Source organism: Myxine glutinosa, chromosome 6 (genome assembly GCF_964187855.1).
Source record: "Myxine glutinosa chromosome 6, kmMyxGlut1.1, whole genome shotgun sequence".
NCBI classification, from domain to species: domain Eukaryota; kingdom Metazoa; phylum Chordata; class Myxini; order Myxiniformes; family Myxinidae; genus Myxine; species Myxine glutinosa.
In genome coordinates this window covers 72,190,490-72,207,005 of record NC_136266.1, presented here as the reverse complement: position 1 = coordinate 72,207,005, position 16,516 = coordinate 72,190,490, and the positions used below count along the sequence as shown (strand labels likewise).

Below are 16,516 nucleotides of genomic sequence, written 5' to 3'. Positions count from 1 at the left end.
CCAACTATTGCCCCACGGCCCCTTTGTTCATTCATACCATCCGCCACCTCAAAATTCCATGAGCCTCGCTCTTTTCTAAGATTATTTCCATTTATTATTTCTCAGTCCAGACTATTTCTAAGAACAGCACACTCACATTGAGAGCCCCCTCTCCACACTTCTCGATTGCAGATAGGCCCTGATTATGAATGTGAGTCTCGAGGAGCGTCTTCAGCTCCCCCAAACCATCCTGAATCCTTGACACCAGGCAATACATTCGTGCCAAGTCTGTGCGGGGAAGACTCAAGAACGTTATTGCAATGTTTTGTCCAAATCGAAAAGTAACAAAATGATCGACATAATCATAAAATTGCAATTTCACAAGTGATTATTAAAAATTGATCATGTGACACCATTGTATTCCATGTGCAGTGAGAACCTTCCTGGCTTTGTCTTAATCGCACAAAATATCACCTTCCGACCAGCATGCAGGCTTCAAAAGGCTAGTGCTACTGCATTAATTGTAAACCAAGTTTTCCTTTTGCACAAAATTATTCTAGTTAAGTTTCATTCCCTCCTGCCCCTCACCCCCTTTCGCCAGCAAAGCAGAATCATCGTTGAGCTAAGGACATTGTAAAGTTGGAGCACATAAATAACAGGGAAAGCTTTAATAGGTGCCGACCGTCATTCTTGTCATCGTCAAGTAGATTCTGAAATTCAGCGTAGAAGATCTCAAGGTGCTTCTCAATAAGCACCTGCTCACACTTCCGTGCCAGCTCGTCGTGTGTGCTTTCGTGCAAGTACACTTGCACACGACGCTGTTCCTCCAAGAGGCGAACTTCGGCCTGCAGGATACACACACAGAAACGCAACTCACCGAACAAGCAAAAATCGCCACAACCTGTCATAAATGCCAAATGGCCTGAATCTGATGCATCAGATGATAATAAGCACAAGCACAGTCTACAGAAATCTCCACAATTCACTTGCCTTTTCATATCCTTAATATTGTCGTGTCCCCAAGGTTAAGACCCCTGGGTGACGGATGACCGAAACGAGCTTTACTCCGAGGCGTATACCCAAGTTTGGTGGTAGTGACACACACGGGGTGGACTGTAGAAAGGGCTTACCTGTACGGGGTTCACTGGGCTTCCTCGAACCCACCACAAATAAAGGAGACAGAACACAAGGTAACATGCAACAGATAATGGGTTTATTCAAATAATGCAAGGGAACAACGAAAGGTAAGGTAAACTAGAATTCCTAAATTCTAATCAAGGCAACGCCCCCTCCTCACGATTGTAGTTTGCCACACTGCTCCTTCTCTGCACCAGGTCCACACAGGCTCCGAACTCGCTCCATCAGCGCAAACGAACCAAAATGCTACCGTCTTTCACGCAAGTCAGAACAAAGAGAGAAAATACGACTGCCTCCAACGAACGCCAGACCAAAGAGAAGAATATGAAAGGCAAACACAGCCGTCCTCGTTGAAAGCCAGCACAAAAGAGACCAAGATGGCGAGATGGCTTCTTCTTGCTCACCTAGCTCTAGAATGTTCCACAGCTGACGTCACAATCACCGAGTTCTGTTCATCACTCCATGGCTTCCGAACCAGTCACAAAGCTCGGGGCGTGGCCTCCCCGTCACGAGTCGAAGGAGGGGGGGGGGGGCAGAGTCTAATCTCTGTTCGGGAATGTTTGGGGGGGGGGGGCGGAGTCTAATCTCTTCGGGAATGTTTGGATGACGGGGTTTACTTGCCGATCGGAAAATGCTGTTTCTGTCAGCTCTGGTGGCATTGTGAGCGAATGAGTTCATTGACTGGCCGGCTGAATTTTATAAGAACATTAGGGAAAAATCACGGGGAGGCAAGCACGTACAGGGGAATTTAATCTTACAGACCCGACCTACATAGCATAACTCCACTCCTCCATATGGCGATATGCAAACACTCTTAACCTGAACATTTACCCTGCTTATGTACATCAAGATGGGTTTCTTCTTCCTCGTGTCACATGGTCCATACTAAAACCTACACATTCTGAACTTTCCTAAGGTACTCCATCGTTTACCCCCACAAACGTAACAATATCATACCTCCTCCCCCACAAAACATCTCCACATACCGTCACATTCAGAACTATCCATCATCGCAGTCCATAGAACACTGGCCCAGAAACTATATCCTCAACCACCCTCCCCCTGAAATTCACTAAAGTGAAGCAACACTTAGTCGTGAAATGAGAGTTCACCTGGCCAGACTCTGGTGCGGACGCTACCCCTCCCTCACACTAAAACAAACATGTCCACTCAGTCTATCCACCTCACGTATCATGGCTGCCCCTCCCTGATTCAACACAGACAGATCTTCAATAACTCTTCGACAAATGATTGCTGGGAGCGTCCGCTGGAAGCTGCTGGACACTTGATTTCCATTGGTCTTTAAGCTTGATGAGGGACCAAGAAAACCACAACTACTTACCTTTTTCATGTACTCTGTAACCGGATTTTGTCGTAGGAACTCGGTGCTTTCGTGCGTGTAGAAGCGCTCTGTGTCGGCCAAGAACTGTGACTCAAACGCCTCCTTGTATACAGAAAGCGTAGGGCCTTTTGCATGTGTATCTTCTTCGTTCAAACCCAACTCCACTGTACAAAGCCAAAAGCAAACTTTCACCAAGGAGACAAACCAAATCAAACAAAAACTGTCCTGCACGAATTGCTCCAGCTTAAATCAATGCAGCATTCTTGTCTGTTACCAGATTCCATACACCAACAATAGTCAACAACAATGTACTGTACTTAATGCCAGACTGATTCTTCATTTTACCATAGGATTGCACGACACCACTTATGAGCCTCGTGTTGATCGTCTCCCCAGTGCGCTCTTTCTCGATGAGTTTCAGCACAGCATTCGTGACCTGGAACAAAAGGCAACATCTAAGTTGCAACATCACCACGTGATGCAGAGTACTTCCAGTCCCTATTTTCCTTCTGAACCATAATAATAAAAAGGGATATTAACAAAATTGAGAGTACGACCTAAGGGATAGCAGGATGGCCTAGAGTCCCGGAGGTACACACACTCACCTCTCAGCTGTCCAGCCTGGTTTGAATCCTGACCCAGCTATAAACTGTCATCCTGGTGTTGTTTCACAGGTAGGGAGATGCACCAAGATGTGTGTCGTCCCTTGGATGGACGTTTAATGGGCGTCTCATGTCTCAGCATTAGTTAGTTAATGTTAAAGATCCCACAGTTTCCTTTGAAAAGAGCAGGCAAGCTATTGCCAGCACCATGAACAAATTACAAATTTCTGCCCTAACCTTAGTCGAATGTCAAGCTTGGCCAGCCAGATCGTGAAAGACTTGGGCCAAGCTTCCCTTGGCCAACCCCACAAGAGCATGGGAATAATTGTGGCCGTTAAAGAAAAAGAAAAAGTGTTCAACCTAGGTTGTAATGTCACTCATCGAGATAAAATTCCATTGAGATAAAACATTCCTTGACACAAACTTCTGCAACATCATAACAGTAGCTGAAAAGTAGTTGGCAAACTTTTTTGTGTGCTGAAGGAACTGTGCTGTTGTCAGTGACAGCAAATAAAGGCTGGAATGAACTTTGATCCCCATTATCTAGCATTTGATATGCAGAATCTGATCAATACTGGTATTTTGCTTTCAGAAAAGCAAACCTACAAAGCTCATGCCTACCAATACCACGGCTGGATCTCTTCACCACTCATGGAGTATCCAGTCTGGATAAAGAGCAGGAAAGGTTCCAACAATGCAAGGTGGCCAACCAGACACTTCAGTTGTGCGAGGAATTGATCATTTTGTTGAAGTTCGGCATACACTACTCACAATAAGTTAGGGATATTGGCAGGTTCTTCGGTGTGGTTGATTTTGTGTATTAATTATGTTGAAAAAAGTTGTTCGTCCTAATTGTATGGTTATTAATGTGTGAAAAAACACAGCATTCTTGATTTCATACCGTAACCCCCCCCCCCAAAAAAAGAAGCTCACTCCCACAATATCCCTAACTTATTGTGAGTAGTGTACTTTTACAAAATAATTTAACAGCTTCTAACAAATGGCATACTCTGGTATGCAGCAGCCCCAGCTGGTATTTCCACCATGAACAGCAGGCAACTTAGCAGTGAGTTCACACACCACCAAGTTTTAGTCAGTCACTTCAATAACCAAATTATTCCAGTAGTTTAGATTTGTGGTCAATGAAATTAGAGCTAAACAAACCTGCTTGTTCAAAGGTTTGAAAAGGCATTCCCTCCATGTCACCAACGCCAACTGCAGGTGCACAGAACAGATAGTGAGGAGAAATCAGTGCAAAGGAAATCGTAAACACTTGGGAGCAAATCATGAGCACTGAAGAGATGCAAAGCACGAGGCAGGCGTGGTCGAGGCTCAAATTATGCAGAATTGGATCGAAATAAGAACAGACAACATAAGCATGTAGATCCGAATACCACGCAACACAAATGCACAACTAGCCCAGGATCCAACAAGCATATTCAGGAAGTAGCCAGAACAAGTTGTTTGAGAGTTTACACTAGGCTGGAAAAATTTACCACTAGACCAACATTAGCCAACCATCACGAGGTTATTTGAAAATAGTAAATAAAGGAAACAATTTGCCATACCTCTGATGAACAATATTCATGTAAACAGGCCTCAGCTGGGGCACCTGGTGTTTAAGCCTCCTCTTATTCTTTTATCTATTGTAGGGTTTGTTTATATAATTAGTGCCCCCAAATTGGAATTGTTTTTTTATTTACCTCAATTTTTAACTCCATTTTATTTTTTCCCTTTTTCTGCTAATTTCCGATCTGCATCTTTTTGTTTTTTCCTTCCTTTTTTCTGCTAATTACCTCCGCCACCGAAGGTGGATGGAGGTTATGTTTTCACCCCTGTCTGTCTGTTTGTCTGTGAACAATATATCTCAAAAAGTTGTGGACGGATTCAGCCGAAATTTGGCGGAGAGGTAGTGTATGTGACAAGGAAGAAATGATTAGATTTTGGTGACGATCCGGATTCGGATCCGACTAGTATAATTTGTTTAGTGATTCTTCACCATTGAGCGATAGGGCCAAAACGATAAATAGCTTGTCTGTGTTTGTTTGTCTGTTTTTCTGTTTGTTAGTCTGTGAACAAGATATCTCAAAAAGTTGTGGACGGATTTGGACGAAACTTGGTGGAGAGGTTGGGTGTGTGACAAGGACTAATCAATTCCATTTTGGTGAAGATCTGAATATGGATTCAGATACGACAATTTTTTATTTTTAAGTGATTCTTCACCATTGAGAGATCGGACGAAAAGCGATATACAAAAAACAACAGGATATTTAAAATTATTATATAACAGGATAATATAACAGGATATTTAAAAAAGTTGTGGACGAGGTGTGAATAAACTTGGTGGACGAGTTGGTTAAGTGACAAGAACAAGCCGATTAGATTTTGGTTCAGGTCCGAATCCAGATCTGGCCTATCAGTGGGATACAAAACTTAAACTGTTCAGCCTGGCTGAGGTGTGCTTTCTACCGATCGCTGTTCTAGTTACTCCCACCAGGGAGTAATGCATTCGATAGTGTCCGTCCGTGTGTGTGTGTGTGTGTGTGTGTGTGTGTGTGTGTGTTTGTGTGTTTGTGAACAAGATATCTGGAAAAGATCTGAACGGATTTGGATGAAAGTTGGTGGGATGATTGCCCTTGGGATAAGGAAGAATTGATTATTTTTTGGTGAAGCTCAGGAAATTATTCCGGATCCAGGAAGTTTTTTTGGAATTTTTTTTTCTGTTTTCCTTTAAAAACCATTTTCTCTGCAATAATTGGACCGATTGAGCAATTTTTTACCATAGGAGGGACTCGGTCTGCAGAATATTTTAATGGTAATTATGACGTCACAGGTCACGTGATTCGGCCGCCATATTGTTTTGAGTAAAAACACTAAAATCCAATTTTCTCCAAAACGCCTGAACAGATCGAGACCAAACTTTGCAGGCAGAATCGCATACCCATGACGAAAAAAAGTCAGCGAGCATGACCATCATGCATCACATGGTTTCAGAGTTATGACGTGTTTAAGCACAAACATTTAAAACCTAGCTCCTCCCTCATTTGTGATCCAATCGAGGGAAAACTTCACAAATCTGTTCAGCATATCAGTCTACTAAAATGCCCTTTTGGAATTTGCGATGGGTCACGTGGTTTGGCAGATATCATTAATTAGACGCAAATAATAAAAACATTTATATCTCTTGAACCACTTCATTGATCGACGTGAAACTTCATACTGTCGTAGAAGTCATGAAGAGTAACAAGTGTGCAAAATTTGAAGATGATTGGATGTACGGTCTGGAAGCTGGAAGTTGTTATTGCGTGAAGAAGTCTTCGACTGTGGACGATTAATTATTTATCACATGTACAGACTTGCAGGCATCGTTTGACACAATGTCCCGGGTTAATTTGAACCTCAAATAAAATTATAATTCCAGATTTTTCAATGGCTGAGGTATATTAACAAACGAATGAAACAGATTTGGCAAAATTCGAACTTAAAAAAAAAAAGATCGCATATTCACCCAGGGTTGTGAAAGGCTGAAGAAGAAGAAACCTCGCATGGGCTTCCCAGACCAAAAAATAATTCTGGTTCTGCGATTTTCAAGTTTATTTATCTATATATCTACATATCTGGGCAGTGTCTGTCACTGAACTACTCCCTGAAACTTTTGTTTCCGTGGTTGTGAAGTGTTTTTAATAACGTGGTGGTGGTTTTGAATCACGTGGTGGTGAGGTATTTTGAATTATGTGGAGGTGAGGTGTAAAATGACGTGGTGGTGAGGTGTTTTTACTTAACATTGTGATATGAAAATAGTTTTCATATTTGTTGTAAATGTAGTTTAAATTCGTGGTTATGCGTTAGAGCGGTGTATTCTTTTTTAGCAGCGTCGTCTTTAATGTTCATTTTATATTTATTTTTTTCTAATAAAGATATATTCTGTCATTTTAAAACCACCAAAGTGTATATTAGGTTTCCCCGTTTCATAAAATGTATCGTTTGATACGTATAATGCTTTAAAACTTTTTTTTTTTTTTTTTTTTTTTTTACCTCAGAAGAGATATCAACATTTACCTCAGCGAATGTCAATCGGTGTCAGTATTTGATGAACTTATAAAGACTTAGGTGACTTATAAGTGTGACCAGCATGTGCACGGGATTCTTCCCAGAAGAAGGAGTGGTCGCATTAGCTTGTTAGACTTAAAATGAGCGAGTTTTGTTTTGACGTTTGGGCCAGTTTTACATGTTGTTTCCCTAAGGAATGAAACGAACGTATTTCCTGGCTTACTATTTTGTTTGAAGTCTCACATGCCTCAAAATACACTCACCTATATGGAATTGAACGCTGAATCCGAAAATGTAAGTGAAATTGCCTTGTTTTTTTTTTTTTTTTACATTATCTTCTATATATTCTAAATATATATCTGTGCAGTGTCTGTCTTGTGTTGTCTTGTCTTGTGTTGTCACTGAACTACTCCCTCAAACTTTTGTGAAATCGTACTATTCCAACTTGACCCACGGCGAGAGTATGCGCTCTACTGAGTGGCGTTCTAGTTTCCGATCTGCATCTTCATTTTTCTTCCTTTCTTTCTGATAATTGCCGATCTGTATCAGAGCCAGCTGGGACTTTTGGAAATAAATTTTGCATCAATAATGGGAATACAAAGTATGTGGGGATAATTTTTTTTGACCACAAACTCGTTTTTAAGGTCGCAACCCAATTATAGACATTTCAACATTTTTCACTAAAACTTGACCACGGTTTGTCCGGAACAAAATTGCCCTCTAGATAGCCAAAAGCAAGGCGCATTTATACTTCATTTACATCATACCGTCCTGAGTTAACGGCCAAGATCAAATGGCGGTGTAAAAAAAAACAAACAAAAAAAACGTCATCGCTCAATTTTTCCAATGTGGAATCTCGAAGACCACTTGGCCTTCCAATATGTTCTTGCAGCATTGCAGTGTACCTGCACCGAACTTGTCCCTCTGATATTTGTTTCGTGTCCTTGACCTACTTTTTTCAGATTGTGACCTAATTAATAAAAGACACCTTTTTGATCACGACTTGAATAATTTCCTCCGATTTTCATGGTGTTGAGTTTTATGGATAGATTTGTAGATGCGGACACATTTTCTCAATTTACACTCCGACCCTAAATGTTGAATGTCAAGGTCATGTGGCGGTCTGAAAAAGATATAGCTATCATTGAATCGCAAAGGGTAAGGGGAGGCTTACATTTAGAGATCACAGATATATCGTTTTCTTCTTCTTCTTCGAAAATTTATCCAATTGATTTGTAATTGAAAAAGCTCATTCAACCACTTGGGCAAGTATATCATCATCATATGACCATGTCTAATTGTGCATCTTTGTCATCACCGACTCCTCTCCGACCTAGCTCCCCCAGCTCTCTCTGTGCTCTGTCCCCCAAATATTCCTACAGGTTGCACAAGATCTGCCAGCAACCCTCTTATGGTTAAACTGCCAAAATCAAGACTCTCTATTCACCTTCACTCTTTCATTTTTCTTTTCTCCCCCCTTTGGAACAAACTCCCCCATTCTCTTCAATCCCACTCCTCCATCCAGGTCTTTAAAACGGCTGTTCACCACCATCTCTTATCTTCTCCCATCCAAAGCCTTGATCTTTTATACCCCCATTAATTCACCCCAGATCCACTTTTTTGAAATACCGACTTCTTTCCTGGAAGTCCGAGCAGTGTGCACGTGTTTTTTAACCTCTCCCACCCCCCACCCGCCCCTTCCCATGCCTCCTCCCCCCCAAGCCCTCTCCCTCCCACAGATCTCCCAATGTCCCTGCTCTCCATCTTGTTATCCTGCTCCCTTTATCATATGTTGTATGTGTCAGTTTGTCTTTTTTGTGATCAATGCTAGCTCTTACACGAGCCTCGACCTTGTATACAAAAAAATAAATAAATAAAAAATAAATAAAAATCTTCAGCATGCAGTACTGGCGAGTCTTTCAATTCATTGCCTGGTGATAGCAGGTGGTCTGGAAACTACGTAATCATGAATAAATAAAAGTGTCTGGAAAAAAAAAAATTCAAACGAGCTGGGAGAATAGGATGACAACTTGTCCGAGCCTTTAGCCACGTCAACTGCATACGCAGACGGAGTACGAGCACGAGTCGTTAAAGCAATAGATTTGGTGGTTTTGAAATCCACAGGCACAACGACAAACCTGATAAAACCAGACAGTGAAAGAAAGCACCTTGTAATTGAAGACCCTTAAAATTCCTCCTGAAAAAATTTTTTTTTTTCCCCTGCAGTTCTTTATCTCAATAAGATGAAAAGCATTTGTAATGTCTAATTGAGCCCACGATGACAGAAACGCTCGTTTCACTATCAGGTTTCCCAGAGGGTAATTATTCTGCCTCAACTTTGAGCATCGACCACAAGTCTCTCAATAATTTGCTGCTCTGCTGCCTTGAGATCCAATAAACTTTTTAGGATGGATTTGCATGGTGTTCCAATATGAGCACCGAGATCATGATGCTGGAATCGCAGTTACAAATCCATCAACATGTCAATGTGTATATTCTCTCCTTGTCTCCTTGCAATTCATGAAAAGCACAATGTCTCTCAATGTCCTTATCCTGCATGTAATACATGTAACAAACGCCTTCCTGAACCTTACCGTTTATTTATTTTTTTTAACTCCTACTTTAGGACTATCTGAGAATTCAAATGATACATTTGAGACCAAGTGAAAGGTCAAAGCCTCCTGAGGAATGACATTTAAGATCACGTACTTAACCCATCTATACCTAGCTCCCCCACCCCTGCCCTATCCCAGTCGCTGCCCAGAAACGCAAGACGTTTAAAAGTTGTTTACCGAAGCAGGCACTGTATATGTACACACCATTCCAATCGATCTTACTTGACACATGCTTGCAACGCGAAATGTAATTCTTGTAGTCGTTATTTCTACAACAAAAATGAGCGATGTTTCCAACAAGTCCTTTAGGGGAAAGTCAACAGGAAGTGGTGCAAATACGATTGGAAATCACAACCCAAGTTCAATGTTCGTTTTCACACGAGTTTATAATTTTACCGAATAGATCTCGTAGATTCCTTTCCGGCCCTCATCACACTCGCGACGCACCCAGTGGCGGTTGAGGTAGGCACAAATTCCATTCAGGACCTTGCTGGAGAAACGGTAGTCCTCCCATTGCTGAGTGTAGAAGCGCAAAACTCCTTCGTCCATAAGGTCCTCTCCATCCTGCCAGGCACACGAGCAATTCCCATTACACCCAAGGCAGACCATCCACTCTTATTTTGCCAGCACTCCAGCATTCTATGGGATAAATAGCCACGGGGGCCTTTCGGCCTCCAACTAGCTTGTACCTTCAAAAGCTTGAGGAGGTAGGTCTTCAGGAAGTCTTTGAGCTTCTTGTACAGCTCTAGGCCCACAAACTGTGCACCACTGCTTGGCTGGCCTTTCTTGGCCTTGCTGTTGCCCTGGGCAGTACCTGCACGTGCCTGACTAGCCTGGTGCACGCTTGTGCAGTAGTTGTACACATGACTAGGTACAAGAGGCCAGGAGAGTGGGACGTGTTATTAAGGAAAACCAAAGATCCCTCCTCAAAGGACTGCAGTTTTGTGAGAAAGAGACCTTGCCTTAAATTACGACAGACAACCTTTCAGGATAGAAGGGGAAGCGGAGGGGAGAAAGACTTGTACAGCACCTGCACATTTCAAATTATTTGCTTCCAAACTACAAACGCTGGATAAAAAATGCGGATCATTTGATGTGGCACGTTTTCAAGTTAAATGGATAGCACATGAGATTCTTGCCAAAAACATTTCAGCACCACAAAGTTTCAACCGCCTGTCATATACAAACACCCACATTATAAGTAAGGAAGTGCATAAGCAACCACAAGAGACAAACACCAAAGCAGACCACCACAAATGACAAACAAATTATAATCTCTGACCATAAAGCAAAACCTAGAAACTTCAGGCTCTAACTTCCTGATGTGTGGCTTTATATAATTTTACTTCACACCTCTCCTTCAGCTTCTGACAACAGCTGGACTATATCAAGGCCTGTGCTGTCAACAGGCATTTATTTATATAATTAAATCCCATGGTATGAAAGCTGTGTGCTCTCACATGTTGAAGCAACGGTTACAAAAAAGCACTGCAGAGACCAGTTATATTTTATTTACATCAGCCGACCATCATTACCGATTGACAACCACATGACTGCGAACTCCAACAAACCACAAACAAAATGATGCCGGGTGAAGCTCGTGGCTCATACATTGACCTAAGACAATATCAGAAAGTAAAGTGAATCCTTTGACAGGACGGTACGTAAGGAAAACATACTGCATCAAAACAGAAATATACAATGATGAGAAAATACAAAAATAGAATGTGTATATGCTCTGACAGTACGCTCGATTACGGCCTGAACCTGTCCATTTATGTGAACGTTAAAGGTATCTATAAAGAGTAGGCTGCTGTGCGCTTGCATTCTAGCCAAACTCCAAATTGCCCATTCCTTTGGGGTCCCCACGGCAGTGCGGTGTTGCATAAATCCATGGTTCGAGTACCCAGCATGCCCGGGGAAAATAACAATCAATTAAATAAGTAAATAAATATGAAAAGGGTGACACCGGCACAGTAAATTAATAATTCCATCACAGTCAGATATGCCTGTGTATAATAACTGTCCAATTCCTCCAGCACATGCACAAGGATACGTATACAGCTCCATGTAGCGCCACTTGGCCATGCTTTGACGAGTATACACTTGTTGAATGCCGGACTGCAAATCATCCCAGATTTGGTCGAGCCCGATCTGACGCAGACCGTGCGGGTTGGCCGAACGCGTCGCCGACATTCCTGCAGCCGCCACCGCCCAACCTCCTTGGGGCTCGCGGGTGTCCACCACTGCCACACCGCAGAACTCTGCAAGATGTGTTCTAAGGGTGGGGGCTGAGCCCCAAAAACTACAGTACACGGATGCCAGCAGAGGTGGGACAGGCGTCGACGGCCGGGTTAGGAAGACATTGGGGGGCGGGGAATCAAGGTCCACAACCTGTTGGAGCAACGAGAGAATGCATTAAAAATCCAAATTGGCCCAGGATCATAACAAGCCACAATGATCACCCATCTCCTTTCCTCAACCAGAGATAGTTAGTGCTATTTGGTGTTGGTTATACACACTTAATTCGGCAAATGCAGACCCTCTTAAAAGTGTTACGGTCGAGTGTGACAGCCACAACGGCTCAACCGATCGCAACGATATTTTGGGTGGGTATTCCTGGGACCGTGGTTTTTATTACGGTGTACTAACGGAAACGTTTTTATTACGGAAACCATGTACTAAACGGTGGTTTTTATTCCTGGGACCCCTGGGAGTAAAATAGGCTATATTGTTTTTCCAATTTTTTCCAGTTTTCAAAACACGATGGAATAATATTTACCGATATGAACAGTGATGTGGCTTTTATTGAAATTCTACAAATACTGTTTAGATTTTGATGACAATTATGAACCTGCCGCGAATGCAGAAGTGGACAGATGACGGCAATGCGTGGGTTTGATAATATCCAAATACAACCGTCACTCAATCGTAATGTTAAATCGTTAAACGTTAATCGTGTTAATCGTTTTGTTAAAGTATCAATTGATGATTGGAATTGAGTGAATACAATTACGATTTTGAATTCGTAATTGTATTCACCCAACCGTATGGAACTTCACATCAGGATTTAAATATTTGTTTATGTCATGAATGTTGTTAAGTTTATTTTTGTATTCATATTATTTAATTTGTGATTGGAGTTATGCTGTTTGGAATGAAAAAAGAGATATCGAGTTCAAGTGAATGACGAAATGCCGTGACGCTTTCTACTTTCTACACGTGAATTCGCGGATCGCCATATGCAGATTCGCGATTGACTGGGTATGGAACAAACGTACCCGTTTGTTTGTGAATGGTACGTTTTTCATGGAAGTCCTTCATGAACTTGCTGTCCATGTCTGGCGTGCGACTGAAGGTGCTACAGGAATGTGGAATTTATTGGTTTCATGCTTTAGCATTCGCTGTTTCTGCATTGTCTTTGATTCTGGCCTCCCACCCGTGCTTAGCACGGGTACCTCACTAGTCACTAAAATATGCAATTTGGTGTCTGTCTGTCTGACTGAGATACATCCGGTCGCTACTTCTCCAATCTCAACCAAACTTGACCGGCTTAAGCGTCACACGACGAACATCACATCGTAGCGACATATTACAAAACAATATTTATACTAACAAGCATTCTGAGTATTGCGCTGCAATACATGCCCCCTACCGGCAGTCTGTCGTCCGAAGGTCGCTCCGTGGAGCAGCCTGCACGTATTGCACTAAATGTGAATTATATAATTACCAACTCACGGTTGAGGTAACTCAGCTAAGAATTATCCAATTTGCACCAAATAAAGTTTATGAATGGTTGCACAGAAACCTACTTCTCACTAAAAGTGGAAACAGAATGTAAATTGGAGTTAAAACAAGGAATATTAACAGCTTTGACTTACCGCACTCCAAATTATAGTCCGGAAAACTGTTGGGGAAATTACCAAAGTTCAAAGTGCCATAACTTTGTCAAAAATGATCAAAACGTCATGAAGTTCGAACTTGATCTGTAACTTATCATGAAGAAACCATGTACCAAGTTTGAAATCATTAGCATTAAGAGTTTAGAAAAAATGTCCGGAAAACTGGTCTTTGCGTGACGGACTGACAGACTGATGGACTGACAGACGGAGGGACGGCGTGCAAACCTATAGTCCCGTCCGGTGTACACCGGTAGGGGACTAACTAGCATTCTGAGTATTGCGCTGAAATACATGTCCCCGACCAAAGTTCAAAGTGCCATAACTTTGTCAAAAATGATCGAATATGCAAATTTATGCACGGTTGATGCTGGTTTTCAAGCTTGATCTGAGGTATGCTGAGACACATGTGTCACGCCTCGCCTCGTTGATAAGCCCGCAAGGTCGCTCCGTGGAGCGGCCTGCACGTATTTCACTGTGTGAATTATATAATTACCAACTCACGATCTGAGGTACTAGCGATTCAAGAGATATCCGTTTTTTTCATATTCTCGTTTAATTAACGATATCTGCCAAACCACGTGCCCTATCGCAAATTCCAAAAGGGCATTTTAGTAGACTGACGTGCTGAACAGATCTGTGAAGTTTCCCCTCGACTGGATCAAAAATTAGGGAGGAGCTCGGTTTTAAAAGGTTCATGCTTAAAAACGTCACAACTCTGAAACCATGTGACGCATGACGTCATGCTCGCTGACTTTTTTGTTCCTCATGGGTATGCGATTCTGCCTGCAAAGTTTGGCCTCGATCTGTTCAGCCGTTGCAGAGAAAAAGGGGTTTTCGTGTTTTCACGAAAAACAATATGGCGGACGAACCACGTGACCTGTGACGTCATAATTCTCATTAAAATATTCTACAGACTGAGTCCCCTCTACGGTGAAAATTTGATCTCAATCTGTCCTATTATTGCAGAGAAAATCTTTTTAAAAGGAAATTAAAACTAAAAATGGCACCGAGTTAAGCTTAAGTTAAGGATCATCAGAATTACCAAAGTTTAAAGTGCCATAAGTTTGTCAAAAATGATCGAAACGTCGTGAAGTTCGAACTTGACCTGTCACTTATCATGAGGAAACCATGCACCAAGTTTGAAATCATTAGCATTAAGAGTTTAGAAAAAAGTCCGGAAAACTGTTCTTTGCGTGACGGACTGACAGTCGGAGGGACGGAGTGCAAACCTATAGTCCCCTCCGGTGTACACCGGTCGGGGACTAATAGTAATACACGCTGAGGTCCGGGATAACAGGAAAGTACCAAATAAAACAATACATTCGGCGCTGCATCGGATTCTAGAGGGAAGCTATCAGTATAGTATTAGTATGACTGGCCGGCACACCATCACCATGCACGACGGAATCGAACCTGACACGTGAAGTGAACACCTAGTCACAGATTATACAGGTATACGAGCGAAGTTTTCAGAGGTATACTCACTTAGGATAATGGCTAATGAGTAATGGTGAACCAACCTGAGGCCGCAGGACGAGTCGCTTTGTTCGCAGGCAGAAATCGATGTAAACGTAACTGTAATTATCTATCTGTTTGAACAAAGATGGCTGAAGGGTCGAATATCCTTTCCCCACTCACTGGTTCCGGCTTATGGGATGATATGTACAATCGTGCCGCATAAAGTATCCCAGACAGCGATGATGCAGACAACAAGGCCTGCATGCGCAGTCTGAATAGCACCGCTCTACCCAGCATGCAACGCGGCATAAGTTTCAATAATAACGTTAAAAAACAACAACTATCAGCTTCTTCTTCACAATAATATTGGGCCTTTGTACAGTCATGCTCAAGCGCTTCTTGTCTAACCTTCGAGCTGTCTAATGTGTGTTGGATTCCCGACGCGATTGGCATAAACTGTCTTTTGCGAAGAGAAGGAGAGTTATCGCAACAACTTACAAATTCCTGCCACCTTCAGTGGTTCGTCAGGCCTGGCCAGCCGGTTCCTGAAAGACTTGAAAAACGCATTGATCGCCGGCGCCGAACCCACAGGAGATGGAAATAATTGGGATCGTGAACGAAATAGTGTTTGTAAGTAGATTATTGTTTGTGTTCAAAAGTCATCACATCAATCCTTGTGCAATATAATATATAGAACGAGGAAAGATGATTATATTGTGGCGGTGTATAAGATACATCGCCTATTATGGTCAAAAGTATCAAAATAATCTCTAATTATCTGATTGTATATCTTAAATATAAAGAGTGTAAGAGAGCGTTCAAAATATAGAAAATGCCAATGAACAGCAGGACAGAATTAAACCTTTATGGGGAAACAATTGTCACAGTTATATCAGTCACATCTTATAAAGCTTATTCATTCATCTAAATTCTAAAGTATAATCTCTGTCGTGTTCAAGGGGTACAGTAACTGTAGTGATTTGTGCGGTGTATTGTACACAGTGACGTTTCATTACCAAAAGTTAACATTTTTGTATTGGTGCATAAATAATCCACGTGACGACTGACATCAGCACTTAATCTCATCTAAGTTGAAGAAGAAGGGGTGGAAATTTGACGATGCCATCGCATTTCTGAATGACGTAGGATAAGGAGGAAGTGTACAGGCTCTGATTGCCCCAGGGCCAGGGGTTGAACTCCTTAATTTCGTGGCTTGGTTTTGTTTTCCAGTTGAAAGACTTAAAGTGAATCCTCATCTTTTAAAAACCTTTTTTTTTCTTCAAAATATATATGAATATATATGTCAATATTGAATAACGATTCAGGGTAAGTATATAAATGTTTATTTATTCCTTGTGTGTTCTGAAGCATCACTGCGTCCTTCCTTCGTTTTGACTCATTTTTGAACTTCATGTAAAACTTCGTCTTCCT

The 16,516-nt window shown here is 41.9% G+C and overlaps 2 protein-coding genes across 4 annotated transcripts in view; one reads left to right on the top strand and one right to left on the bottom strand.

Annotated features, from left to right (window-relative positions):
- The window catches only part of CUL1 (cullin 1), a 42,395-nt gene extending 26,948 nt beyond the window's left edge, over window positions 1-15,447 (bottom strand). Inside the window, exons 1-9 of the mRNA XM_068120373.2 lie at window positions 15,148-15,447; window positions 11,782-12,119; window positions 10,415-10,592; window positions 10,122-10,289; window positions 4,225-4,275; window positions 2,804-2,894; window positions 2,459-2,622; window positions 662-824; window positions 137-267 (exon numbers count right to left, since the gene is read on the bottom strand). Coding sequence (XP_067976474.1) covers window positions 137-267; window positions 662-824; window positions 2,459-2,622; window positions 2,804-2,894; window positions 4,225-4,275; window positions 10,122-10,289; window positions 10,415-10,592; window positions 11,782-11,921 — 1,086 coding nt within the window. The 5' untranslated portion in view covers window positions 11,922-12,119; window positions 15,148-15,447. The remainder of the gene's footprint in view (window positions 1-136; window positions 268-661; window positions 825-2,458; window positions 2,623-2,803; window positions 2,895-4,224; window positions 4,276-10,121; window positions 10,290-10,414; window positions 10,593-11,781; window positions 12,120-15,147) is intronic.
- Window positions 15,439-16,516, top strand: part of LOC137429966 (transmembrane protein 106B) — a 74,012-nt gene continuing 72,934 nt past the window's right edge. The window contains exon 1 of one of the 3 annotated variants that reach the window (XM_068120378.2): window positions 15,439-15,715. Coding sequence is in view for 2 of the 3 variants with exons in the window: in XM_068120377.2 (XP_067976478.2) it covers window positions 16,386-16,411 (26 nt within the window). In the remaining variant the exon portion in view is untranslated. Of the gene's footprint in view, window positions 15,716-16,208; window positions 16,412-16,516 lie in introns of those variants that run through there. The other 2 variants (XM_068120377.2, XM_068120380.2) reach the window with 2 other exon arrangements.